The following is a 25,819-nucleotide window of genomic DNA, read 5'->3' as shown; positions in this document are numbered from 1 at the left end:
GGACCCAGCCCGCTTTCTGGCCCCGTGTTTGGAGGCCCCATGGGCCGCACTGAGCCGGCCAGGCCCCTCTGGGAACCGGTGTGTCCTCACCCTGTTGTCATCTGCTTTGCGCTTCTGTTTGAGCTCTGTTTGATTAATTTCTGTGTTTCTTCAGAAATATAGAAGCATTTCTTTTTGCATGTGTGCAGGACTGATACCATCACACGACACACACATAATGTGCAGGTGGGGCTGTCTGCTCACCGTTTGCTCCACTGTTTGGCGCTGGCCCAGGCGTTGCCGATGGGCTGGTCCTGGGGGTGCCGGGGAACGCCCGAGTCCCTGAGTGGCTGCACCAGCACTGAGCATCGTCCTGAAGCCAGGTGTCAGCGGCCGGGGCACTCTAAGAGGCCGCGGGCCCTCGTCCAGCCCACTGGGCTTGATTTTCATTTCGACAAACCATCCTGACTAGCGGCGGGACGCCTGGGCCTTACTTGTAGCAGTAGGTTTAGGGACCATCTCCCAGGCAGTGCCACAGCACGGCTGGACACACTGTTTGAATTTTTGAGGAAATGTTTATAGTGTTGAAAAGATTTAAATTTTAAGCAGGTTGAAACGGTAAGAGAGTTTCTACCCCTTTCAGGGCAAAGCCCCAGGGGGCATGAAGCATCCTCCAGGCTCTCCTTGGCTGAACGATTAGAATCACGAGCCCTCTTCTCCTGAGATGTGGTGTCAGGAGAGGGGAGACGCTCCCAGCACTGGACTGTGGGCTGCAGCCCCTTCACTGGCAGGTCTGCAGGGAGAAGCCTGGGTTCTCAGTCCCAGCTCTGCCCTCCATCCTAACATGACCTCTTGTGCATCATGCGGACTCTGAGTCCACGTCCTGACCTGGGAAGTGGGAAGAAGAGCCTCCTCCTGGTCTGAGAAGCCCAGGCGCACCTCGCAGGCTACACACCTGCTGCCACATACGTTGGATGTGGTGTTGAGTGACAGCCATCACAGAAAGGGCAAGGCAGCACTGGGGCACTGGGAAGGCCAGACGGGATGGGGTGTGGTGGCTGAGAAGATGGTCCGGTGACATCTGAGCAAGGACCTGGAGGTGGGGGAGCGAGCCACGCATTGCTGGCAGGACTGCAGGAGTGAGGGCAGAGCTGATGGCGGGTTATCACTAATCATCAGAGAAATGCAAATCAAAACCACAATGAGGAATCACCTCACACCAGTCAGAATGTCCATCATCAAAAGTCTACAAATAATGAACGCTGGAGAGGGTGTGGAGCAAAGGGAACCCTCCTACACTGTTGGTGGGAATGTAGTTTGCTGCAGCCACTATGGAGAACAGTATGGAGATTCCTTAAAAAACTAAAAATAATTACCATATGATCCAGCAATCCCCCTCCTGGGTATGTATCTGGAAGAGATGAAAACTCTAATTCAAAAAGGTACATGCATCCCAATGTTCATAGCAGCACTATTTACAATAGCCAAGACATGGAAACAACCTAAATGTCCATCAACAGACGACTGGATGAAGATGTGATTTATATACAATGGAATATTACTCAGCCATAAAAAAGAATGGAACAATGCCCTATGTAGCAGCATGGATGGCCCTAGAGATTATCACACTAAATGAAGTAAGTCAGACAGAGAAAGACAAATATATAATATCACTTGAATGTGGGGTCTAAAAAAATTATACAAATGAACCTATTCATGAAACAGAAAGAGACTCACAGACATGATAAACTTACGGTTACCAAAGGGAAAAGGTGTTGGGGGAGGGACAAATTAGGAGTTTGGGATTAACAGATACACACTACTATTTATAAAGCAGATAAACAACAAGGTCCCACTGTTCAGTACAGGGAACTATATTCAATATCTTGTAATAACCTCTAATGGAAACGAATCTATGTGTGTATAACTGAATCACTGCTGTACACCTGAAACTAACAACATTCTACATCAATTATACTTTTTTTTTAAGTAGGGTTCTTTATGTATTTATTTATTCTTTACTTATTAACACCTTTATTATGGTATGGTTCCTGTACAGTAAGCTACACATATTTCAGACGTACAGTTTGATGAGTTTTGATAGCTGCAGACACCAATGAAAACACCGCAATCAAGAGTAGGGTCTGGGGGGAGGGTATAGCTCAAGTGGCAGAGTGCACGCTTAGCATGCATTAGGTCCTGGGTTCAATCTCCAGTACCTCCTCTAAGAATAAACAAATAAACCTAATTGCCTCCCCCCACCAAAAAAAAAAAAAAGACCTGCTTTTTTTTTTTTTAAGTAGGGTTTTTATAATTGGATCAGTGCCTTTATAAGAAGAGACAGCAGAGAGCAGTCCTCAGCTGTCTCCCTCCCTGAGCGGTCACCGAGGAAAGGGCATGTAAGGACTCAGAAAGAAGGCGGCAGTCTGTAAGGCAGGAATTGGGCTGTCACCAGACCCAACCAACCTGGAACTTGCTCTTGGACTTCCAGCTTCCAGAACGGTGAGGAAATTAAATTCTGTTGTTTAAGACACCCAGTGTGCGGTATTTTGTTGTGGCAGCCTGAGCAGACTAAGGCAGCACCTGAATACCACCATGTACAGCTGCTAAGAACAAAGAAAATCTACATAATTACGCCCAAGAAAATTAATAGTAACTCTAATATCTAATATTCTATCCAAAGTCAAATTTTCCACAATTGTCCTAAGAATGTCTTCTTATAACTGCTTTTTAAATTTTCAGCCAGAATCCAGGCAAAGTCCATAACGTTCTATCTAACATCCTTTAACTTCGAGCCTTTAACTCCCCGCAGCCTCCAACTCCACCTGCATCACTGACGACTTTGATGACAGGCCATGAACCACTTTCTAGACTCGGCTGCTGTTCCCCCTCGGGTCTCCACTCAGCTGTAGTATTTTTTGTCAAGAATTCCTCGTAGGAGATGCTGCCTATACTGCAACCTATCAGGAGGCGTGTGATAGATAGGTAGCAAGTCTAAGCTGGGGACCCGCTTTTAATCTCTGCACAAAATAACCCCCCAGGCTTTCAGCTCAGCCCGTTCTTTGCCCCCACGAAACGGGCTGCGCCGGGCTTCCCTCGATCAACACCCCAGCTCATCACCGGAGACTCCCGCTCAGAGCCCCACGCCCCGACTCCTGCCCATCTTCGCCCTGGCCCCGCCCCGCCAGCCTGGCCCCGCCCCGGCCCATCCCTTCCCCGGTCCCCAGCCGCGCCGGCCCAGCGGGCGGAACCAATAGTGTCTGGCACTCCCCTCGACGTCGCCCACCCGGACTCTGAATCCTGGCGCGCCGGACGCTCGGGGACGCCTTTCTCCGTGGGCTTCCGGCGCACGCAGGTCTCTTGCGGCCAACGGGCCGGAGTTCGCGGAGCCGCCGCCGCCGCCTGTCCTGCCTGCTGCGCGCGCCAGCCGCCGCCACCATGGGGATCCTGGAGAAGATCTCCGAGATCGAGAAGGAGATCGCCCGCACGCAGAAGAACAAGGGTGAGGGCCGGCCCGGCGGGGCCTGTGACGCGGGGAGCCTGTCCGGCCGGGGCTGCAGCGGGCGGGGGGCGGCCGAGAGCCGGCGGGCGGGGCGGGATGCGGGCCCCACGCCCCGCCTCATTGCGGCCACCCTGAGAGGTCGGTTCAGGGCCAGGCCAGGGGGCCGAGTAGAGAATCCCCAGCCCACAGAGCGAGCATCTGACCCGGAAAGGCGGGGTCGGGGTTGGAACCTGGGTCTCCTGGGGGCCGGGCCTGGGGAGTGGGCGCTCTAGCTTTCTGCGCTGGGAGGTCCAGGAGAAGACCGCCCACAGGTACAGCCTCACCAGCAGCCCAGAACCCCTAGGTGGTGTGGAGGCAGTCAGGACTCGAGTCTGGCGGCCCTGGGTTTGGACCCCGGCTCTACGACCTATCTGCTGTAAAGCTTGGAAAGTCTCTCACCTCTTTGAGCCTCAGTGTCCTTGCCTGCAGATGAGGATGATAATCCCCTGTCCCATCGTAGCTCACAACCGAGATAAACCTGATGGTGTTTGCAAAGCACTGGACACACGGTGAGCACTCAGTGCAACCTAGGAGGCACATAATGGAGTATCAGATCTAAACTTCGGATTACAAGGGCAGTAGGAGCTGGTGGAGGGTGTTAATCAGAGAAGAAACATGCTTTGTGTTAGAAATTCCCTCGGGCGGCCCTGTGGAGCATCACTGGTAGGGCTCGAGCAAGGCAGCAGGGAGCCCAGCAGTGGCTGGTGGAGGAGGGGCTGTAGAGGAGATGAGGGCATCAGGACCTGGTCCTTCCCTTCGGAGGTGCTGAGGCTGATGCACTGGGGTGGCAGGAAGGACCACATGAACCTGACTCGCTGAGCCCATTCCTGACCGTTTCTCTCTGCCATCACTTCACTCATTTGCTCGCTAAAACATTTCCTGAGCCCCACACCGTATGCTGGGGACCCTGCCCCGTTGGAGTGAGGGAAGCCAAGAAGCGAGATGCAGCCAAGCCTCAATATCCCAGGGGGATAGGTTCCAGGATCCGCTGCAGACACTGACACCCATGGATGCCGGAGTCCCACAGCCAGCCCTCCATGTCTGTAGTTCCACGTCCACGGGCTGTGTGGTGCTGTAGTATTTGTTGAAAAAATCTGTGTGTGTGTGGACCTGCGCATTTCAGACCTGTGTTCCAGGGTCAACGGTGCTGGGCACATGAAGGGCTCAGTACACCTTCCATGCTCAGTGACCCTAGAACCAGAGTCAACTGGAATGTCAGAGTGATGAGAGCTTCGAGGACAGTAAACGGACCATGAGGCAGCGAGGGGCAGGGGGAGGGGTGGGCTTCTGGAGTCTTACTCTGTGCTGGTCATTGTGTGTGGTCTTCTGTACTGACGGGAATCTGCTGACACGGTTATTGCTGTTAACGTCCCTGTTTTGCAGATTAAGAAACTGATGCACAGGAAGGTTAAGGAACTTTTTCCAAACTAAAATGGCCAGCAATTTCAGGGTGGGATTCCAGCACAGGCTCTTAATCTCTGCCTGACATCCCCCCCCCACTCCCCGATTGGGCAGGGGAGGCCTCTTTGAAGAGGCCATAGTTGAGCTGAGAAGGAGTCAGCTCTGGGAAGATAAGATTGAAATGTTGTGAACAGCAAGTGCAAAGGTCCTGAGGCGAGAGTGGACCAGCATGTTCTGGAGAAACAAAATGAAGCTCTACGCGGGGTGGGCAGTGGGAGATTGAGGAACGGCTGCAGCCTGGTCACCTGGCCACAGCCTGGTCACCTGGCCACAGTGCCTTATGTGGCCAGGATTTTGTACCTGCCCCATTACTGCCCTGAAATGCAGCTCACTACCATGAGTATGACTTCTGTAGGCAGGAATTTGGGGGGGGGACCAATATGATGCTGTAATAGTAGCATAAAGGAGGAGGAATGGAGAGTGATTTATAATTAAAACAAGGTTTATTTCAGTATGTAAATGTCGGGGCACAGTCAGGATATAGTGAAGTGACCAGCAGTGAGATGTTTGCACCTCTGGGCAGAATCACTGGGCATGTGGCAGCCACGATGCAGACCAATGCAGATGAGTGCCATTGGTAACCGAAGTCCCTACAAGAGGTCACACTGTTGGCAGCCTGGGGTCTCGGGTTGGTGAGACCCTCTAGGTAAAGTTTCAAACAAAACATGGCGTAGCATCCCCCTAAACATCCCCTTACCATACACAGTAGCTCCATTCCTGGAAGCGTCAGCATGTGTCCATGCTGTAGAAATGCCCTGTGTTAATACACAAAATGAAGGCTCCGGGCCCCCAAGATCCTCGCCCGGTTCCCTCAGTGGATGGCTTCCGTATGTGAAAAGTCTTGTGCAGCACGCAGTTCTCGGCTGTGCTGGCCTGACTCACGCCTCACGGGGCAGCCAGCTTCGTTGGCCCCGGCCTGGTAAGTGCCAGTGAGGGCTTCCCAGCACAGCGACTCCAGAAACTTGCCCAGAATGAGCCCAGGAGTGGGGCCACCCTGCTGAGAACCGCTGACAGCGGGTCTTGAGGTCTTAGGGGGAGCTGCCTTCGCTCTGAGTGAACTGAAAAGCCAGGGGGCGTTTTAAGCAGAGCAGTGGTGTTTTCCTCTCCTGATCTTGATGGCGGTTGTGGGGTCCCAGCATTCGGCTGCCTGTGGGGCCCTCCCGACCACCTGGACACTTACTTTCCGTCTTGCTTTCTGTCTTTTAGCCACCGAGTATCACCTGGGCCTGCTGAAAGCGAAACTCGCCAAGTACCGAGCCCAGCTCCTGGAGCCGTCCAAGTCAGCCTCGTCCAAAGGCGAGGGCTTCGACGTCATGAAGTCGGGCGATGCCCGCGTGGCGCTGATCGGGTTTCCTTCTGTGGGTAAGGTCAGTGACGGGCAGCCCGGGCCTGGGGGGCGGTCATCTGGGCTCAGACACGGCTGCGCCTCCCCTCACTGACTTCCTCCGTTGGCTCCAGGGGCAGCACCCCCTGTCGTCCTGATGGGGGGCGTGGTTGCCTCTCCAGCAGGAGTGGCTCCACTCGGCCTCTGACTCGTCTTTGTCCTCGAGCACAAACAATAACTGAGCGCGCATGTGTGCCAGGCACCTGCCACGCGCGGGATGCGGGGACAGTTGGTTCTGTTCCTGCTCACACAGCTCCTGCCTGGGCCTGGTGGGTGGGGGGGGGTGGGGGAGGGTAAGAGAGCAGACACCTGGTGGGGTGGGAACCTCCTGGGGGGGGGTGCTGGGGTGGCAGGAAGGCTGCTGTGCGAGCAGGTGTGAGCAGAGCCCCAAGCAGAGCACACTGGGGCAGAGGCCCAGGTAGGGCCCAGTGAGCGGCAGAGGAGCAGGGGGAGGGTGGCCTGTGGGCTGCCGCATGGCTTCGGCTTTGAAGAGTGAACCAGAGGCCTCTGCACAGGTTCCTAGAAGTTGCTTCTGTAAGCCTCCCAGCTTGGTACAAAGTCCAGATCTAATTTCTATGTGAGGAGTAAGAAACATCATGGCAAAGTTTTGAGCAGAAAAGGGATTGGCTTTTTTTGTTTGAACAAACTTTAAATTTTAGAATAGTCTTGGAAAAGTCGCAGAGATAGTCCAGTGTTCCTGTGCCTCATGCCACGTCTGTTGTTGGCATCCTGCACCAGCGGGGGTGCTGTCACCACTGGTGGGCCGGTGTAGATTTGTTATCAACAAGGTCCCTACTTTATTCAAGTTTCCTTAGTCTTCCCTGACGGCCTTCCTGTGTGCCAGGACCCCCCCCAGGGCTCCACGCTGCGTTCCATGGCCGTGTCTCCTTAGGGCCCAGAGGCGGCGGCCACTGCTGAGGCTCGCTGTGGTTTGGGGCTTTGGTGGTTTAGAGGTGTGCTGGTCAGGTGTTCCGTACACTGCCCCTCAGCTGGGGTGAGTCTGCTGTTTCTCCCAGTCCCATGGGGCTTGTGGATTTGGGAGGAAGACCTCGGAGTGGGGGCGGCATTTTGTCCTGTCCCTTCCAGGGCACCTGACTGACCACTGTGGGTGCTGACCTGGGTCACCTGACCACGGTCGTGTTAGCAGGCTCCCCCAGGAAGTCACCGCGTCCTTCCCCATCCACCCTGACCTCTCAGGAGGGAAGTCACTATGTGTGGCCCCCACGTGTTCAGGGCGAGTTAGCGCCATGTCAGGGTTCTGCACGGGAGATTGTCCCCTCTCGTTCCTTTGATGGAACTGCGTGTTTCTACCGGTGACTCACGAGGCTTTCATACTTTGGGTTCTGATCCCACCCCAGGTTACCCTGTCACTTGGGCAGTTGGGAGCAGCCCCTCGACTTATATGGGCTGTGCCTTGCGGGTCCAGGCCCTTTTGGGAGCTGAGCTCTCTGAGCATAGGAGGGCCCAGGCCTCCCTCCTGCAGGGCTGGGCAGGTGTCCCCCAGGTTGGCTTCCAGCAACCATTGCCCTAAGCACCGCCCCATCTGTCCATACCTGTCTTCTGCACCAGGTTTTTGTCTTTCCTTGGTGTCCAGGAGGCCCCCTGGGTGGGAGTTTCTGGCCCAAGGACATGTGAGTGAGATGTGCCCTGGCCTCCTGCTTGCAGTGAGGGGCAGGCCCAGGGGGCTTGTGGTTCAGGACCCCTGCCAACCATGACGGGGAGCGCTGCCTGCTGCTTGGCTGGTCCCAGGGCCACAGCGTCTGTCTCTGGTCCCTGTGCTGCATGGGGTTGGGACCAGGACCCCAAGACTCAGTACCGAGCATTTCGCCCAGGGTCCCCAGCAGGGGCTGAGCCGCAGCCCCGCTCCCATCCACACCCCCGCCTCGCTCACCTGTCCCGCCCTGTCTCAGGCTGGAGGGTCCATACCTCCCTGCCCTTCCCTGCGGAGCTTTGGGTGCTGGGGGCTGTCACCGCTTCAGGTTCTCTGGGGCCCAGGAGGGTCCACAGGGTTTTGTGGAGCGAGGGATGGTTCCCCTGATTTAGCTGTGGAGCCCCCTTAGAAACCAGGTCCCACTCCCCCTCGAGACAGGCCTGAGGCCTTGGGAACAGAGGGCCCTCTGGTGTCCGACCCTCCAGGCGGGCCAGCGCGGACTCTGCCAGCTGTTGTCCTCACACGGCAGCCGGGGGCAAGGCGGGTCTCCCAGCACCCGGCTTCTCCCGGAGGCTGGGCGGGACCCACTGCAATGGCCTCCTCCTCTCCTAGTCCACTTTCCTGAGTCTGATGACCTCCACCGCCAGCGAGGCCGCGTCCTATGAATTCACAACCCTGACCTGTATACCCGGGGTCATTGAGGTAAGTCGGGGTTTGCTGGATCTTGGACGGAGGAGGCTCGTGTGTGACTGTAGGTGTGTATGCCGTGGGGCCTGGGGGCCGGTATAGGAGGGGTCTCAGCCGAGCTGCTCTGCCCTCAAGCACTGACAGCTCTGGGGACGGGGGCTGCCGGGGCCTGAGAAGTGGCCAGGCCTGGGGTCTTCGCTGGTTCCGGGAGTCAGGCCACACATGCCTCTCTGTCTGTGCCCGCTGTGCCCCGCCGCCCCACGCCACCCCAGCTTGGGCCACCCGTGGCTGGTTGGCCAGCCTTCCTTTTCTCGTGAACTTCGGAGCCTTGGTCAGCCAGGGGCCTGGGGCCTGGGGCCTCCCGCGGTGAAGGGGTTTATTTGTGAAGAGCCGTCACCGTTAGTGCTGGGTGTGTGGGTTCGTGAAAACTCGAGAGCCCCCCCCAGGCGGGCATGGTCTGTGCCTGGCTGGGGCGGGACTGGCTCAGACTTGGCCCTGGAGGCTGCCCCGGCTTCAGGCCCTTCCCAGCCGACCAGCTCCCACCTAACCTTCCTCTCCCATGCATCCTAGTACAAAGGCGCCAACATCCAGCTCCTGGATCTTCCTGGAATCATCGAAGGCGCAGCACAAGGTGAGAGGTGGGAGCAGGCGGGTGGGAGACCCCTACCTCCAGGTGTTGGACAGCTGTCAAGGGTTGACAGGATGGGCGGGCTTGTCCCCTCCCTGTGCCCAGTGCTCTGTTACTTAGGGCCTCTGGCCCTTGAGCTAAGACCCAGGAGGTGGGTGACTCGCCCAAGGTCACACAGCTCACCGGGTAGGCTTGAGTTCCCCCGTCCAGCCAGTGGGCTCGCTGCACCCCTGGGGGACCCTGCCAGGGACAGACGTGTCAGGGCCTGGCTCAGTCCGTGCTCCTAGTCTGGAGCTCCATCCTCCGTTTTCAGTCTGCTTTCTGGGATGGGACATGTCTGTGGCTTCTGGGGGCAGGTGGCCGCCCGCAGTGTCTCCAGAGATGGCTGCCAGCTTGGGGTCCCCAGCAGCTGCCGGGCGTTGGCTCTGTGCTGACTGTCCTCTCACTCATTCTCAGCCAGCTCGCTGACTCGGGGAGTACTGAGGCCAGGAGGAAGCTGGGGGACAGATAGCTGAAGCGTCTGCCTTAAATGACTTCTCACCTGTCAGGTGCAGAGCTGGGGTCAAAGCCCGCCTCTGGCTGTGGGCAGCACGGCCTCCTCCTTGGGTATCTGGTGCCATCTGCCCTCTGCGCCTGCTGTCCACTGCCCTCATCAGGGCGAGGTCCTGCCTACTTGAATAGGGGCCCTGCAGAGTCAGGAGGCCACCGACCCTTGGAGATCACTGAGTCCAACCCCCTCGTTCTCTGAAGGAGAGGCAGGTCATGGTAGAAACACATACCGCCTGGGTCTAGTGCTGGAACGTCAGCCCCTGTCTTGCCGTGTGACCCTGGCCTGGTGCCTGCCTTCTCTGGTCATATAATGGCAGGGTCTGACCTTGGTGGCAGCTCCTGTGGCACCTCCTGCTGCGTTGTCTGCTGCCTCCTCCCTGCAGCCCTTGTTCCAGGAAGGGCATGCAAGTCATGTCTGGAACCACGTAGCTTTGTGATCTTGGGCACGTGGTTGAGTGTCTCTAAGCCAAGCCTCAGTTTTCTCATGCACGGAATGGGCGTGACAACACAACCACCCAGTGTAGCTCCAAGGGTTGAGTGAGGAGGTGGTGGAACCTCAGCTGGGGGCCTGCTGCACAGCGAGGGTTGGGGCGCTACTCCTCCCAAGGTGGTGGTCGGATTTCCTCCTGAGACACGTCTCCATGAGGATGCAGCACGAGGGTTAAAGAGAAATGCCAGGGAATTCACTGTGTGGGCAGAGACCATTTTGGGTCTGTAAGGGACGGGAGTCTGGGTGCCATGGGCTAGGGGGTCACACGGTTCTGCCCATGTCACTGTGTAAGCATGTCTCTCCCTCCTGACCAGGGAAAGGCCGCGGCAGGCAGGTGATCGCCGTGGCACGCACAGCAGACGTGGTCATCATGATGCTGGATGCTACCAAGGGAGAGGTGCAGAGGTCTGCGGCGGGGCGGGGCAGGCCGGCGCGTCTGGGGAGGCCCCGGGCGTGGTGGGGGCATTGGCTGCAGTCCATGTGTCCCTGAGCTCTGGGTGGGTGGTCCAAGAGGCACTTGGCCCTCTCACACGGGAGTCGTGGCAGGACCATCCACAGGCTGAACCATGTGCAATCAGCCTGCAACGTTCTCTCTGAGAGGCTTGAGTCTGGCCCAGGGTGTCAGGCGGGGTGGGCTGTGTTGTCCCGGGTCTGGCCCCAGCCTGTGGCAGCCCCAGGTGCCCCCACCACTGCCCAGAACCCGCCCAGAGGCCTGCTTTGCCCACAAGGCAGAGGATCCAGGCTCCTCCTTGATGACCTTGGCTACTGGGAAGGGACGTAGCGGGGCGGAAGGGCCGGTCTTTGTCTGGGGGGCGGTGGGGGGCTCGCTGTGTCGCCTGGGGCTGCGCCTCCTGCCCTGGGCACCTGCGAAGGCCATGGGGCTCCGCCCAGGTCTCTGCTGGAGAAGGAGCTGGAGTCGGTGGGCATCCGTCTCAACAAGCACAAGCCCAACATCTACTTCAAGGTGAGGCTCCGGCTCGGGGCGGGCAGGCACAGCCGGGAGCCCAGGACTGGTGGGGGCAGAGGCTGTTGCTGCCGCCCCATCAGCAGCGCCCCTCCCCCTCCAGCCCAAGAAGGGAGGTGGCATCTCCTTTAACTCGACAGTCACGCTGACCCAGTGCTCCGAGAAGCTGGTGCAGCTGATTCTGCACGAGTACAGTATCCTTCCCTCGGGCGGGCAGTGGGTGGGGGGGGTGACGCAGACGGCCCGGCCACCCCGGCTCCGTGCGCAGCACGACAGTGCGCCGGCGCACACGGCCTGGCCCCTCTGCCCTGTGCTCGCCAAGCTCCGGGCGGCCGTCCTGCAGCTTCGCACTCAGCATTGGCCTCCTGGCTCCTTGCCAGGTCCAGGCACCGTGGCAGCTGGTCATGTCTGGAAGGAAGATGAGAGGGCAGGCGTCACAGCCGAGTTCAGGGCTCCTGGGCCAGAGAGGCCTCAGGGAGGACCAGGGGCCTGTGCGCGCCACTGAAGTATCAGGGGCCCGCGAGTCCCGGGTCCTGGAGGCAGAGCCGAGAGCGGCACAGGGTCTCCTGGTGGGCTGTGTCAGGCCCTCCTGGGGGCGGGGGCGCGCAGGGAGGCAGGCGTAGGGCCGCCCTTAACCTGAGCCCTCAGAGATCTTCAACTGCCGAGGTGCTCTTCCGCGAAGACTGCTCCCCAGACGAGTTCATCGATGTGATTGTGGGCAACCGGGTTTACATGCCCTGCTTGTATGTGAGTGGCACCAGCCCCCAGGCACCCTGTTGGGGGGGAGCTTTGGCCCCAGACTGACTCCGGCAGGAGAGAGGCTCCCCTCCGCCCAGGGGCTGCTCGAGTCCCGCAGACATGTCTGGCCTCTCTCTGGGGGGCGGGGGGCCTCAGGTCCCTTCAGCCTCTCCCCATCCTTGAGACTCCAGTGGGGTTCCTTTTCCTGCTCTGTCCGTTTCCTTCCCCAGCACCCACCTCCACCTTTCCACCCCCAGGTTTATAACAAAATCGACCAGATCTCGATGGAAGAAGTGGACCGCCTGGCCCGGAAACCCGACAGTGTGGTCATCAGGTAGGCGCCTGGCTGCCCTCTCTGAGCACCAGCCCATCCGGCAGGCCTCCAGCACCCTGCCCTGGGCCCTGCAGGGCCTGCACGCGGCCAGGGCAGAGGAGGCCATCCTGGTAGCTACCGGTGACCTTGGCCGGTCCCACCCTGAGCTGGCCAGGCAGGTGGATGGCAGGTGGGCATCCACCGAGGTAGGTGGGTGAGGATGGTCAGGGGCTTCATGGCTTAGTTGTGAAGCGAAGACCCCCAGTGAGTCCCAGGCCATCGGCCCGCTGCTCCTGACACGCAGGAAAATGTGGCTTTGCCTCCACACCCAGGAGGGAGGAGGGACTGAAGTTTTCAGGTGGGTCCTGGGGAGCTGCCTGCGCTCTGGCCGACAGCTGTTGCTCAGGTCCCAGCATCGCTGCGGGTCCTTCTGTTGGGGCAGCCTGGCTTTGGGCCCCACCTCGCTGGTTCCCTAGCCACCCAGGCACTCTGTAACCTCACAGTGAGGCTTGGCTTGTAGGAGACAAGACCTCCAGGACCAGGTAGGGGAGGGTCCTGGCCCGAGTGCGAGGACCACTTCCTGGGTGTTGCCAGCTGCCCCAAAGAGCAGCAGAGAGTGGGCGTCCTTCCTGCGGGACAGCTCGGTCCCTCTCCTGCTCAGGCATCCCAGGCCCTGTCCTCAGGCACGAGTGCACCTACACGCCACACCTGCACCTCTCACGCTCCCTCCTCTGGGTTTCGGGATCCCTGCTCAGGGTGATACACCTGCAGAGGACCACACTGGCCCACTCCGTCACTGAGGTCCCTGCTGGCTCGGGAGGGCAGCTCTGGGTCATCCGTCTCTGCCCAGGGTCCCGTCTCCTCACGGCAGGTGCCTGGAGGGAAGCCCCACGTCACGGTGCCCCGTCAGTTACAGATGCCGTGGGCCTCCTCGGAGCGCGGGAGAGACGGCCCAGCTCTGCCGGGCATGACCGTGGTTTGGGGCGGAGGTGTTGGCGGCTGAGGCCGCCGTCAGAGCTGTGGGTTTGGTGCCCCCAGTGCTGGCTGGGCCTGTGGGGGTCCCCTGAGCGCCCCCTCCTCCCAGCAGCTGCGGCATGAAGCTGAACCTGGACTACCTGCTGGAGGTGCTGTGGGAGTACCTGGCCCTCACCTGCATCTACACCAAGAAGAGAGGCCGTGAGTCGGGAAGCATGCAGCCGAGGGGCGGGCCGAGCTGCTCCCCACCGCGGGCCCGGCCCGGCTAGTCTTTACAGGATGCGCTTTTCTCCCGTCTCAGAGGCGGCACTGCCCCCGCCCCACCCCGGGAGAGACCTTGGCCTGAGCCCTTACAGCAGAGATGCCAAGTCCTGGGGCGGCTGGTGTTGGGGCGCCCTGGCGGGGGAGGCCTGGGTAAGGGGCTGCCCTGAGGTACAGACCCCACAGCAGGGCCTCAGGGAATTGGGAACACAGGAGCCGCCCCCATACCCCCACCTCTGTGCACGCAGCACACCCTGGGGCCTGGCGGCTGAGCCTGGGGAGGCCGAAGGAAACATGACCGCCCTTTGGCCCCCCTCGGCCGGCGCTGCCTAGGCTGCACCCTGCACTTGGGTGTGTTTTTGTTTTCTGTGTCACATCGAGGCTGTAGACCACTCGGAGCTCTTAGGGGGCGTGCCAAGGAGTGGGGGGGTCAGGAGACGGCGTGGGGCTCCATTCCCTGTGGAGGGAACCGCATGGCAGTGTAGGCCCTGACTGGTCGACCCCCCCCCCCAACCCTGTGCAGAGAGGCCGGACTTCACGGACGCCATCATCCTCCGGAAAGGGGCCTCCGTGGAGCACGTGGTGAGCCAATGGGGCTCCCTGACGCTCTCCTGGCCCCCAGCGGGCCCTAGGCTGACACCTGCTGTAGTGGGAGGTGTGACAGGCAACGACCAGGGCAGGGACTCCAGGTCCTGAAAACCACTCTCGCCCCACCGAGGGGCACCTGTCAGGGCTGCTGCTCCGGCAAGGCGGGTGGAGGGCCACTGCCCACCAGGTCCAGACCTTCATCCGGTGGCTGCAGGAACATTCTAACTGGGCTCACAGCCCTTGGTTGACCTGGAGGTGGGCAGTGGGAGCGTCAGAGCACCTGCAGCCGTGAGCTCAAGGCTGCATGGTGGCCAAGCCCTGGTGCCGTCGGAGCGCCTGCCTGAGAAATGGCTGCTTCTTGGCACGTGTCCAGGGCTCAGGTGTGGGGCCAAACTGGTTGCGGGGCTGGGTGCAGCCTTATCTCACTGCCCGACTCTCTCCCATCCCCCAGTGCCACCGCATCCACCGGTCACTCGCCAGCCAGTTCAAGTACGCACTGGTGTGGGTGAGTCTCAGGTGGGGGGCGGGTGAAGTGTGTAGGCCGACCCAGGCTGGACATGGGCCTCCCACTTTGGAAGAGCCCTGCTGTTATGCTGGTGCTGGGACCCCTGCCCTGCTCCCGGGAAGCTCCTGCCGGGTGCGTGCAGAGGCTGATGCAGCCCGTGTCCTGCTCCCCACCCAGGGCACCAGCACCAAGTACAGCCCGCAGCGGGTGGGCCTGACACACACCATGGAGCACGAGGATGTCATCCAGATCGTGAAGAAGTAGCGCCCCCACCCTGCGCCCCCTGGAGCCCAAACCGGGAAGATACAAATACATCCCAGGAAGGGGGCTCTCAAATCTCTGCTGTGTCCAGAAGTCTCTTCAGTGGGCAGATGATGAAGAGTGTGCTGGGGCAGCAGGACGGGCTGGGGGCACGGGCTGGGTTGGCCCCTGCCCCCATGGGCACCGAGGGATCAAGTTGCCCACCGACCCGCGGCCGCGGCCCTGCGCAGAGGGCATGCTCGGAGCTGGGCCTGCCTGCGCCCTGGGAGGCAGTAGTTACTGTGGGGGCCCCTCAGCTCCGGCCAGCTTCTCTGGTTCTCAGGGAGGGGGCCTCCCAGGACAGAAACCCCTAACGCCCCTGCCCTGAGTCTGCCCCACGATGGAAGCCAGGGGTCCGGGGCCTTAAAGGTCCAGAAGGGCCGCCCTCTCTCAGAGCAGCCGTTGCCTGGTACAAAGCCCGGCACCGAGACCCTGTGCAGACAGCTGGGGTGGGGGCTTTGCGGTCTGGACTCCGGGTTTTCTAAGTCCCCCGTCTCAGCTCCCCTTCCTGAAATAAAGGATGAAGACAATTCCTGTTCCCTGAGGACAGTTTTGTAAGTTGGAGGAACTCGGTGCCAGGTTGGGTTGGGGCAGCAGGGAGCCTAGTGATTGGGGGGGGGGGGGGTGAGGCCTGGGCTCCAGGGGAGCAGGCCCAAACTGGGGTACAGGGTCTTCCAGGGTGGGCTGTGCCCCGGAGGGCTGGCCAGGGCTGTAGGTGTGGCGACTCCCACGGCTGGCTGCCAAGGTGGGCAGCACCTCTAGGGAAGGTCCCAGGGGAGAGTGGACACATATGCCTCAGCGGGCAGGGTGGGGGCCTCGGCCACACAGCTTGTAAGTGCGGCACTGCGATCTGAACCTCAGGCCAAGGCTTCCTCAGAGATGGCTTCCTGGTGGAGGTGTACCTTGTTGGGGCAAAGGGTAACGGGCTTTGTGATGCTGCCTGGCAGAGGGGCAGGGAGGCCCCAGGGTCCAGGCACCAGGCTGGAGCGTGAGCCACTGCTTGGCTCTTGGCTGTTCTTGGCTCCTCTGTCAGCTGTTCAGGCTCCTTTCCAGTGACAAAACAGGAATAATAGAACTCATTAAATATGCATGGGGCCCCAGGCGGTCAGTGTGGTGGGCTGGGCCTCCCTCCCACAGCACAGCTTCTCATCCGGGCCCGCCGAAGACCCCCGCAGGCAGGCGGCATGCAGTTAGGGAGCAGGCCACGGGGCCCAGGTAAGGAGACTCCCTGGGCCACGGGGGTCGGCCACTAGCCCCTAGGTGGCAGGCGAAGAGGAGAGGGCGGTGGCTGAGCTGGGGCTTGGCCCCCACCTCACTGCGAGGTCTCTCTGGGCCTCAGTTTTGTCTGTAAGACGAGCACGGTGATGCCCACAGTCTGCCTCTTGGCGATGGTGCCACGAGGCCTGGCCAAGGGGTCCCGAGGGAGGGTTTCTGCCTGGGTGATGCTCAGTACCGCCTCCTGCCTCACAGGTAAGGAGATGCCCTGGGTTCACAGGGTGTCAAAACCAGGCCTGTTCTGTCCCCCAGGCAGGCTGGGAAAAGATGCAGGTGAAGCCAGAGGTCTTGGTGTCCTAGGCCGGTGCGGGCTCAGGCAGGCAGCGTCCCGGGCTCTGGCCACCAGGCCCTGTTTCTCCCCGTAGGATGGGCTTGTTTCCTGGGCTACGTCTGTGTGTCTCTGTGTTGGGTGCTTGGTCTTCTGGTTCTGTGGTCAGGACGGTTACTGTCCAGCCTGTGTGAGGCCGCGTCAGTGTGAACTCGTGCTGGGGGAGGCGTCCCCCGCCACCTCCCAGAGCTCTCTGCCGCAGGCGCCCCCCTGTTCCTGTGACCCAACCTCCTTGGCCTTCTGTGCAGGGAGGCTCTGCCCAGGATGACACGCTTGGAAGCCGGGCTGTCTGTCTGAAGGCCAGCAGTGCCCACACCTCACCTCAGCCTGTCCCCAGGCAGCAGGGCTGCGCTTCCGGAGGGCCCAGGGCGTGACTGTCCATCCCCGACCCTCCCTCTCCAGCTCAGACCCTGAACATCCCCATCTCAGAAACCTCCTTTGGCAAAAATCCCAAGGCATGCCTGTCCTCGAGACCCCCCTGCCTGGGCCCGGCTCCAGCTGCGCTCCCTGCGCTCATGTCTCCCCGCGGTGCCGGCCCCTCTGGCTCCCTTGGCAGCTCCTCTGGACCGACTCTGCCCACCTTGAGCCCCGGCTGGAAAACCCTTCGCTCCCCACACCCTACACTCACCTGCAGCACCCCCTCTGCAGCAGCACGCCCACCCCACTCCACAGGGACCGCTCAGCCTCCCCCTTCTCGCTCTCCCTCCTGGGTCTGCCCCGCTGGTTTCCTGCTGGCCCGTGAGTCGCTGGGGCCCCCATAACAAGTACCCGGGCTGGTGAACAGCCGATGTCATATCCTCACGGTCCTGCAGGCCGGAAGTCGGAGATCAGGGTGTCTCAGGGTTGGTTTCTCCCAAGGCCTCTCTGCTTGGCCTGCAGCTGGCTGCCTTCTCGCTTAGGCACCCCCCCCACCATCGTTCTTTGCGGCCACCCCCCTGCCCTGGAGCTGTCACGGCTTGGCTCCACCGAGTCCACCTTCCTCAGCCCTCAGCCCTTTCCACGTGCCTCCAGGACAGCTCCTGGCAAGGCCCGACGCCCCCACTGCTGAAACACTATTCTGACCTCACTCACACGGCCGGCTCGCACCCCTGGGCACAGCTGGCGGCAGCCCCTCCCCACTGCCTGGCCACACGGTCTTTAAGGGCTGGAGCTGGGGGCACCCCCTTCTTTGTGCCTCATCTAGACAGCCTCACCTATCACCCCCAACCTCTGTCTCACCCCACCTACGGGTCGAAGCCACCCGCCTGACTCTCCACCTGGACGTCCCAGTCGCCCCAAAGCCTCTGTGTCCCAGACCGGACTAGTCATGTTCCCATACCACCTACCTCATCTCGGAGGACTGACTCCCTGACGGGTGCTGTCAGCCCCATCTGTGCAGTTCCCACAACTCCTCATACAACAGATATCCGAAGCCACCACGTGGGGGGCCGACGTCCAGCCCACAGCCTTCCCGCCTCGGCTGCCAGCCCCTCCGTCCCGCCCCCGCCCGTTCAGTACGGAAACCTTGGGGTGCTCGTGACTTGCAAGTCCACCTGCAGCCCGCCACCTGCCTCCACTCCACTGGCCTTGCTGTTCCTCCAGCACGTCAGGACGCTCGTGCTCCCCGAGGCCTCTGTCCCTCCCCTTCCACAGCTCTTGGCCCGTGTCACTCCCAGGAGCCATAGCCAGCCCCCGGTCAGCACTGCACACCCACCTCCCCGCTTTATCTCACCACCAGCACTTACATCACCTGACCGACTTTCTTTTGCTTCTTTCCTTGTTTGTTGCCGTCGCTGCGCCAAGTGTCAGCTCCCCGAGGCAGGTTTCTGTTTCCTCCTTAGCTGTGTCCCTGGTGCTTGGTGCCTGGTGCACAGCGGGCTTCCAAACATCAAGTACCTCCGAACAAGTGAATGAACGAACAAGCCAATGCGTGCCAGACGTAGGCTCCTGGGGGGGTGGGGGAGGGGGGCAGGCCAAGCAGGAATACAGGGATACAGGCGGCCTCCACTGGCACATCAGGGGCCGGCTTCCCAGGGGCTTGAGCAGGGCCCTGCACCCCGGAACTCCTGGAAGGCCCAGGCTCTGCAGTCAGCTCAGCTAAGCCCCTGCCTCCGCCCAGGGTCAGAACTGTTCCCCTCCCACATGAGGGGCCGAGCACCCAGGAGCCCGGAGGCAAGCGAGGCCCAGGGCCTAGGGAGTGATAACCCTGCTGTCTCCTTCACAGAGGAATGGACGTGACAGAGGTGCCAGGCAGGTGTCCCAACCTGGCCCTGCCTCTCCTCCCCGGGCATAGCAAGGAAGGTGGCCTGGGACCCACCCCACCTCAAGCTGGTTGATCCTGAGCAAGTCACTTCACCTCTTGGAGGCTGTTTCCTTCCCCAGAGAGTGGAGATCATATTTCCCACCCCACCCCCGTTGTGAGAATCTCACACGATCATGGTGGCTGGGACCTTAATTTGGACACCGACTCCAGAGGGAGCACTGGGGGGTAGGGGCATCTCTGGGCTCAGAAAGGGTGAAACCCCTGCCCCTCGTTTTCCTCAAGCAGGCAGCGGCCCCAGCCCAGAATCCCCCGCAGCAGAGGCCCAGTCCCTGTGTACCCCCACCCCTGGAAGCTGCCTGATTCCCCAGTGTCCATCAAGTGCCGCTTCCACTCCCCGGGGCACCTGCAGCAGACGCCACCAGCCCTTAGCACCCCCTCCAGGACTGCAGGGCTCCGACCGGCTCTCGGGCAATCTCGGGGGAGGAAGAGCAGAGAGTGACAGGATGCGGGGGGAAGTGAGGTGCTCCTGAGGCCTCGGGTCCTACAACTGCTGCCTCTGCGTTCTGCCCCACCCCCTCTGTCTAACAAGCCACAGCCCCTACCTCTTACAGTAGAGTTTTAAAAACGGTCTGGTCACTGGCCAGACTGGGCACATGGCCTGAGGTCAAGTGTTCACCCTGGAGGAATCAGCTGCACCCAGAGAGGCAAGGACCACATGGCCACTGCTTTCTCAGCAGGGGCAGGAATTGGGAGGAGAGGCAGGGCCAGGTAGGGACACCACACACGCTGCCAGGCAACTCTGTCACATCCATCTCCTTGGGAAGGAGACAGGGCAAGGTTATCGCTCCCATCCTCCAGATGAAGAGACTGAGGCCCAGAGAGGGCAGAGGGCTTTCCTGAGACCACAGAGCCAGGCAGCGGCAGAGCTGGGGATCAGAGCCAGGCCAGCCCCACCCTCTGTCCCTGCTCCTCCGCACTCCTCACCCTGGCCAGGCAGTGGCCTTACAAGCCCAGCTGGAGCTCCATGGTGCCTTCTTTGTGCCCCGCCTTCTGAGCCAGCAGCCTGGTTCTCCCCAATAAATTATTCACGCTCCCAAGGGCTGGCCAGCTCTGGTTACACTGACCGCAGCCCTGGGCACCTGCCCTGCCCGCCCCTCTCCTCCCCTTCCCAGGACCTGGAGGGTCCCAGGTTCACCTCCAAGGTGACTTGGTGGGCTCTGAACGTCCCACCCTAGCTCAGGAGGCGTGGCCCCACCTGTGGTCCCGCACAGTGTGCTGGGTGGCTCACGACGGGCGGCTGCCCCTCTCCAGGGCTCAGTTCTTTGTGATGTGACGCTGACCCGAGCACTCTGTTCGGTGGGCAAGCCGGCGGGGGCTCAGGGAGGGCTTGGCTGGGGTCAGCACGCTGGTCCTCATGGGGACTCTAAGGCTGAGGTGGTCTCTGCCAGCACAGGCCCGCCAGGCTTCCCCTGGCCTCCAGTAAACGATACCCACACGCCTTCCAGTAGGCTTGAGAGTGAAACCCTAGGTGGCATCGCGAAGAGATGAATTATGGATCTGCCCTCTTGAAATCCTGGTCCTGGCCAGAAGGAGCTCGGCCATCCCTCCCCAGGCCACCGAGGCCAGTCCTGGCTGCTCCAAGCCCGAGGAGGCTGCATGTCCAGCCACGGGCAGGAGACCCAGCAGGTCCCTGTGTTCCCAAGGCTCTGAGCTTGTGACATCGGCCCCGGCCGATCAGGAAGCCGGCGGCCACCATGGCGAAGGAAGAAGAGGATGAGAAGAAAGCCAAGAAAGGGAAGAAGGGGAAGAAGGCACCGGAGCCGGAGAAGCCCAAACGGAGCCTGAAGGGGACGTCGCGGCTGTTCATGGGCTTCCGTGACCGCACGCCCAAGATCTCCAAGAAGGGCCAGTTCCGGAGCGCGTCAGCCTTCTTCTGGGGCCTCCACACCGGCCCCCAGAAAACCAAACGCAAGAAGAAGGCACGCACCGTGCTCAAGTCCACGTCGAAGCTCATGACGCAGATGCGCGTAGGCAAAAAGAAGCGCGCCATGAAGGGCAAGAAGCCGTCTTTCATGGTGATCCGCTTCCCGGGCCGTCGCGGCTACGGCCGCCTGCGCCCGCGTGCCCGGTCGCTCAGCAAGGCGTCCACGGCCATCAACTGGCTCACCAAGAAGTTCCTCATCAAGAAGGCCGAGGAGTCGGGCAGCGCGCAGGCCACGCTGGACGCCTGGCTGGACCGCTCGGACTCCCGCGTGGGCTCGCGCAAGCTGCCCTTCCCGTCAGGCGCCGAGATCCTGCGGCCCGGGGGCCGCCTGCGCAGGTTCCCGCGCGCCCACAGCATCTACGCGTCGGGCGAGCCCGTGGGCTTCCTGCCCTTCGAGGACGAGGCCCCGTTCCGGCACTCAGGCTCCCGCAGGTCGCTCTACGGGCTCGAGGGCTTCCAGGACCTGGGCGAGTACTACGACTACCACCGCGAGGGCGACGACTACTACGACCAGCAGTCGCTGTACCAGTTCGAGGAGGAGCCCTCCCTGGGTGCCCACGGCCCCCGCGGCCCGGCCTGGCCGCCCTACGGAGACCACCTGCGTGGGTACCCACCGGAGGACCCATACGACTACTATGGCGGATCCTTCCACCCCGACTACGCCTACGGCTACGGCCACTACGGCCACTACGGCCACTACGGCGACTACGAGCCACCCTACGCGCCGCCATCGCGGCCCGCGTCTCCCTACGGCTACTACGACGCATACGCAGCGCCGCCGCACGGCTACTACCCGGACTCCTACGCCCTTTCCGACGCGCTCTACCCGCCCTACGACCTCGCGGATGACCTGTCGTACGACCTTCCGTACGCCACGCCCTACCTGGACCCCTACGCCGCGCCCTACGGCGCCCCCTACGGCGCCTCCCAGGGCGTCCCCTACGCCGAAGGCATCTATGGTGGCGGAGACCAGGCCATCTACCCCCCCGAGGCGCCGTATCTTCAGCCGGAGCCGTCGGCCTTCCCGTATCCGTGGGTGCCACCGCCCATCCTGTCGCCTCACAACCCGTACGCCCACCCCATGGATGACATCGCGGAGCTGGAGGAGCCCGAGGAGGCGGGCGGCGAGCGGCAGGGCACCTCTTTCCGCCTGCCCAGCGCTGCCTTCTTCGAGCAGCAAGGCATGGACAAGCCCGCCAGGTCCAAGCTGTCCCTCATCCGCAGGTTCCGCCTGTTCCCCCGGCCCCAAGTGAAGCTGTTCGGGAAGGAGAAGCTGGAGGTGCCCCTGCCGCCCTCCCTGGACATCCCTCTGCCCTTGGGGGATGCGGACGAAGAGGAGGAAGAGGGCGAGATGCCGCCGCTGTCCCCGATGCCCTACGCCCACCCCTTCTGGGGCTTCCTCACACCGCGCCAGCGCCGCCTCCAGCGCGCCCTCTCGGCCTTCGGCGCCCCCCGGGGCCTGGGCTTTGGCCACGATCTCAGCCGCCCCGCGCCGCGCCCGGCCACCTCGCTGGCGCGGTTCCTCAAAAACACCCTGTCGGAAAAGGAGCCAATCCCGCGGCTCAAGGGCAGTCGGAAGGCCCGGCCGGGAGGCCCGGCGGTCAGGGAGGCGGCCTACAAGCGTTTCGGCTACAAGCTGGCGGGCATGGACCCTGAGCGGCCTGGCACGCCCATCGTGCTGCGGAGGGCGCAGGCGCACGCGCGCAGCAACAGCAACTCCCACGGCCCGCCCCCCGGCCCACCGCCAGCCCCGGCCCTCGCCCCGGGCCTTGCGGGCTTCGTGCCCGGCCTGCCCCCGCCGGCCTCGCCCTACGGCTCCCTCCGCCGGCACCCGCCGCCCTGGGCGGCCCCGGCTCACGTGCCCCTCGCACCCCAGGCCAACTGGTGGGCCTTGGCGGAGCCCCCTCCTCTGATTCCGGAGGGTCCCCCCAATCTGCTGGCCTTCCCCGGACCCCGGCCCTCCTTCAGGGGCTCACGCTGGTGGGGGGCGGCCTTCAGCTTCCCAAGGCCTTCGCTGCTGCCCTCAATCAGGAGCCTGCCTGGCCTGGGCTACCACTCGCCCGCGGCGCCCCTGTCCCCTCAGCCCTCCTTCCGCGCCGGCCCTTCCCGGCCGCCCTTCTCACCCCCGCCCGGCCGTCCCCACTCGCCGCGAGAGCCCCCGTCCCCGCGCCGAGCCTCGGGGCACCCGGGCGCGCCCCACTCGCCAGCGCTGGGCTCCCCATGGCCGCCCTCGCCGCCCCCTCTGCTGGGCCCCAGCCCGCGGCACCGCTCCCTCAACCTGCCCTCGCGCCTCCCGCACACGTGGCGCCGCCTCAGCGAGCCGCCCACAGGAGCGGTGAAGCCCAGGCCGCGCCAGGCCTTCCCGCTGCACCCCCGTCCCGCGTCTTGGCGGGCCGCTGCCGCTGCCTCTAAGCGCCAGGAGAGCCAACGCGAGCCAGAGGACTCGGAGACGCCCTGGACCGTGCCCCCGCTGGCCCCCGGCTGGGACGTGGACGTGCCTCCCGCCCAGCGCCCACCCTCGCCCTGGCCAGGAGGCCCTAGCAGCCTCCGTGGCTTCTCCAGGCCACCCCCTGTACCCAAAAACCCCTTCATCCAGCACGTGGGCCCAGTGCCCTCCCCTGCTCTCCAGCCTAAGGATACAGCCTCTGACTCAACCAGGATCATTCTGGGTAGGCACCACGACCCAGGGTCTGGACAGCTGAGCAAATCGGCCAGCCTGACCCCCAAGAAGCCAGAAGAAGAGGGCTGCACACGGGATCCCCAGCCACCAGCAGAGCCTGAGCCCCCCACTCTGAAACCCCCCAAGGATTCCCTTCCAGAGCAGAAAGCACTAAGACTCAGCCTCTCCCACCCACTGACTGTATCTGACCAGATGAGGGCCACATGGCCACCATGGCGCCGCTGGGGGACCCTGCCCAGCACCCCAGCCGCCTTAGCACCCACTGGGGCCCCGGGGCCCCTGCCCAGGGCAGGTGAGCGGCGCCAGGCAAGCCCTGGACGTTTTGCCGTGGTCATGCCTCGTGTGCAGAAGCTGAACTCTCTCCAGCGAGCTGGTCCTGCCCCTGTGCAGCCCCCCGTCCAGCTAACCCGGGACCCGGAGCCTGGCCCCAAGCCAAGAGCCTGGAGTCTACTTTGGTTCCGCTTCTGGCTGCAGGGGGAGACCCACCAACCCTGGCCGCACGTACCCGCCCATCCCCCATCCTGCTGCCTGGGCCCTGGAGCTGCCTGCCTGCACCATGGGGGCCCCTGGGAAGAAGTTGGCCCCAAAAGCTGGTGGAACCAGGTATGAGGGCACAGGTTAGAGGGAGGGCTTGGGGTTCCATCTTGGGAAACAGGGCAGGAGCTAGCCTCGGGACTTTGGTGAGCTGCCGCCTGCTTGGGGCTCAGTCTTCCTGTCTAGTTTGGGAAGAAAAGCCTTGGCCTCCCAGAGCTTCTGGAGGATTGAACAAGGAGACGCTGGGCACAGACAGGCGCAGGACAGAGGTGCCACAAACTTCCCCAGATCACTTCGAGGAAGGGGTCTCGTCCCAGCCTGGGCTCTGAGCAGCCCTGTCCTGGTCCAGTCTGGATGGCGTGTCCGTCCCCAGCCCCCTTCAGCGATTTTGTCTGAGCGCAAAGTGCAGACCGTGCCTGCCCATCCTGTCCCACCGCCTGTTTGTGTCCGAGCTGTTCGCCCTGCCTCCTACTGACCCTCCCCCAAATTGATGTTTTCTCTCTCTTGGGGGTTCCTGCTTAAGGGCAGTCCCCTGGGCTGCAGGGGTCTGGACTATCCAAGGGTGAGGGACTCAGGAACCAGCCTTCCAGCTTCTTCATTGTGCAGTGGGGAAACTGAGGCCCATAAGGTCCCAGGGTGGGTCAGGGCTGAGCCCAGTCTGGGCCCCCTGTGGGGTGTGGGGCAGGCAGCCTGTCTGAGGGGCGCCCAACCCGTGCCTGGCTCCCATGCTCACGGTGGATCTCGAGTCTGGTGCTGGGTGTCCCTCGGCCGAGGGGGTGGTCACCGGAGCCTCCCCTGGGACGCCTAGAGTGGGCGGGGCATGCAGGGGCGGCCAGTGTTTCTCAGCCTCTGCAGCCGGTGCCCCGCGGAGCGGGCGGCCAGCTGGACCTGGCAATGGCGACTGGGGCAGCCTGGCTGCTGGGGGGGCCTTGGCCGCGGCGGCGGGTGCCCCGGGCTGTGTGGGCTGCAGCGTTGCGGGAGCGGGGCGCGAGGTGCCCGGGGGTGAGGGGCAAGGATGCGTGGGCCCTCCTCACCCTGGAATACGTGAGTGGCTGAATTATTCAGGGTTTGCGGCCACTGGCGCACATGGGCAGACGGGTGGGCGGGAGGCCAGGGCCTCCAGGGTGATACTTGAGGTGCCCTACTTAGCGCGCAGGGCTCCCTCCTGGTGTCTCCTTTCCTCACTGCTCAGGGAAGGGAGTAGGCTGGATCCCAGAGGACGGAAAGGCGGAGCGCACACATGTGCTCGCAGCCACGGGGGCCTGGGACGTGGGCTCAGGCATACCACCGCCAAAGGAAAGCGTGTGTGTGTGCACGCATGCCAAGGTCAGAGCAGACGTGGCGTCCGTGGGGTCACGTGTGCACACGTAGACAGGCACAGAGGATTTTCCCCCAAAGGTGGCATCAGGACTTTTGTCTCGAGACCCCCAGGTGTGGGGACAGCCCTGTTGTAAATGCACACAGGAGCACACCTGATGGACGTAGAGAGCGTTGGCCTGCACGTGTGTATGCGCCTGCAGCCAGGCGCTGCGGGCCGGCGTGCATGTCCACGGGCGTCGCGCAAGACCACGGGTGGGCGTGAGAGTGCCTGACCTCCTGATGCCACTGTGTGTAGGTCTGTGCGTGTGGGTCTGTGTGTTTGCCCAGCACTGGGCATGGGTACGGCGCCAGATGGGACAGCCTTGGTCCTTCTGGAGGTGCCATGCACCAACATTCAGATGTTCACCCAGTTGTCACATAAGCAAGTGTGGGGTTCACACTG

The 25,819-nt window shown here is 62.2% G+C and overlaps 2 protein-coding genes across 2 annotated transcripts in view; both read left to right on the top strand.

The window, feature by feature from the left end:
• Nucleotides 1–3,303: 3,303 nt before the first annotated feature.
• On the top strand, nt 3,304–15,544 carry DRG2 (developmentally regulated GTP binding protein 2). Its single transcript, XM_032498995.1, is given in 14 exon segments — nt 3,304–3,481; nt 6,188–6,348; nt 8,629–8,718; nt 9,274–9,334; nt 10,685–10,775; nt 11,262–11,334; nt 11,438–11,528; nt 11,983–11,993; nt 11,995–12,081; nt 12,330–12,406; nt 13,473–13,561; nt 14,145–14,203; nt 14,661–14,714; nt 14,892–15,544. Coding segments are annotated over 14 exon segments (1,095 nt in total). The 5' UTR covers nt 3,304–3,417; the 3' UTR covers nt 14,979–15,544.
• A 5,069-nt stretch (nt 15,545–20,613) lies between these two features.
• The window catches only part of MYO15A (myosin XVA), a 42,683-nt gene continuing 37,477 nt past the window's right edge, over nt 20,614–25,819 (top strand). The window contains exon 1 of the mRNA XM_032498972.1: nt 20,614–24,126. Coding sequence (XP_032354863.1) covers nt 20,614–24,126 — 3,513 coding nt within the window. The remainder of the gene's footprint in view (nt 24,127–25,819) is intronic.

Source organism: Camelus ferus, chromosome 16, assembly GCF_009834535.1.
Source record: "Camelus ferus isolate YT-003-E chromosome 16, BCGSAC_Cfer_1.0, whole genome shotgun sequence".
Lineage (NCBI taxonomy): Eukaryota > Metazoa > Chordata > Mammalia > Artiodactyla > Camelidae > Camelus > Camelus ferus.
This window is presented reverse-complemented; position numbering and strand designations above follow the sequence as displayed.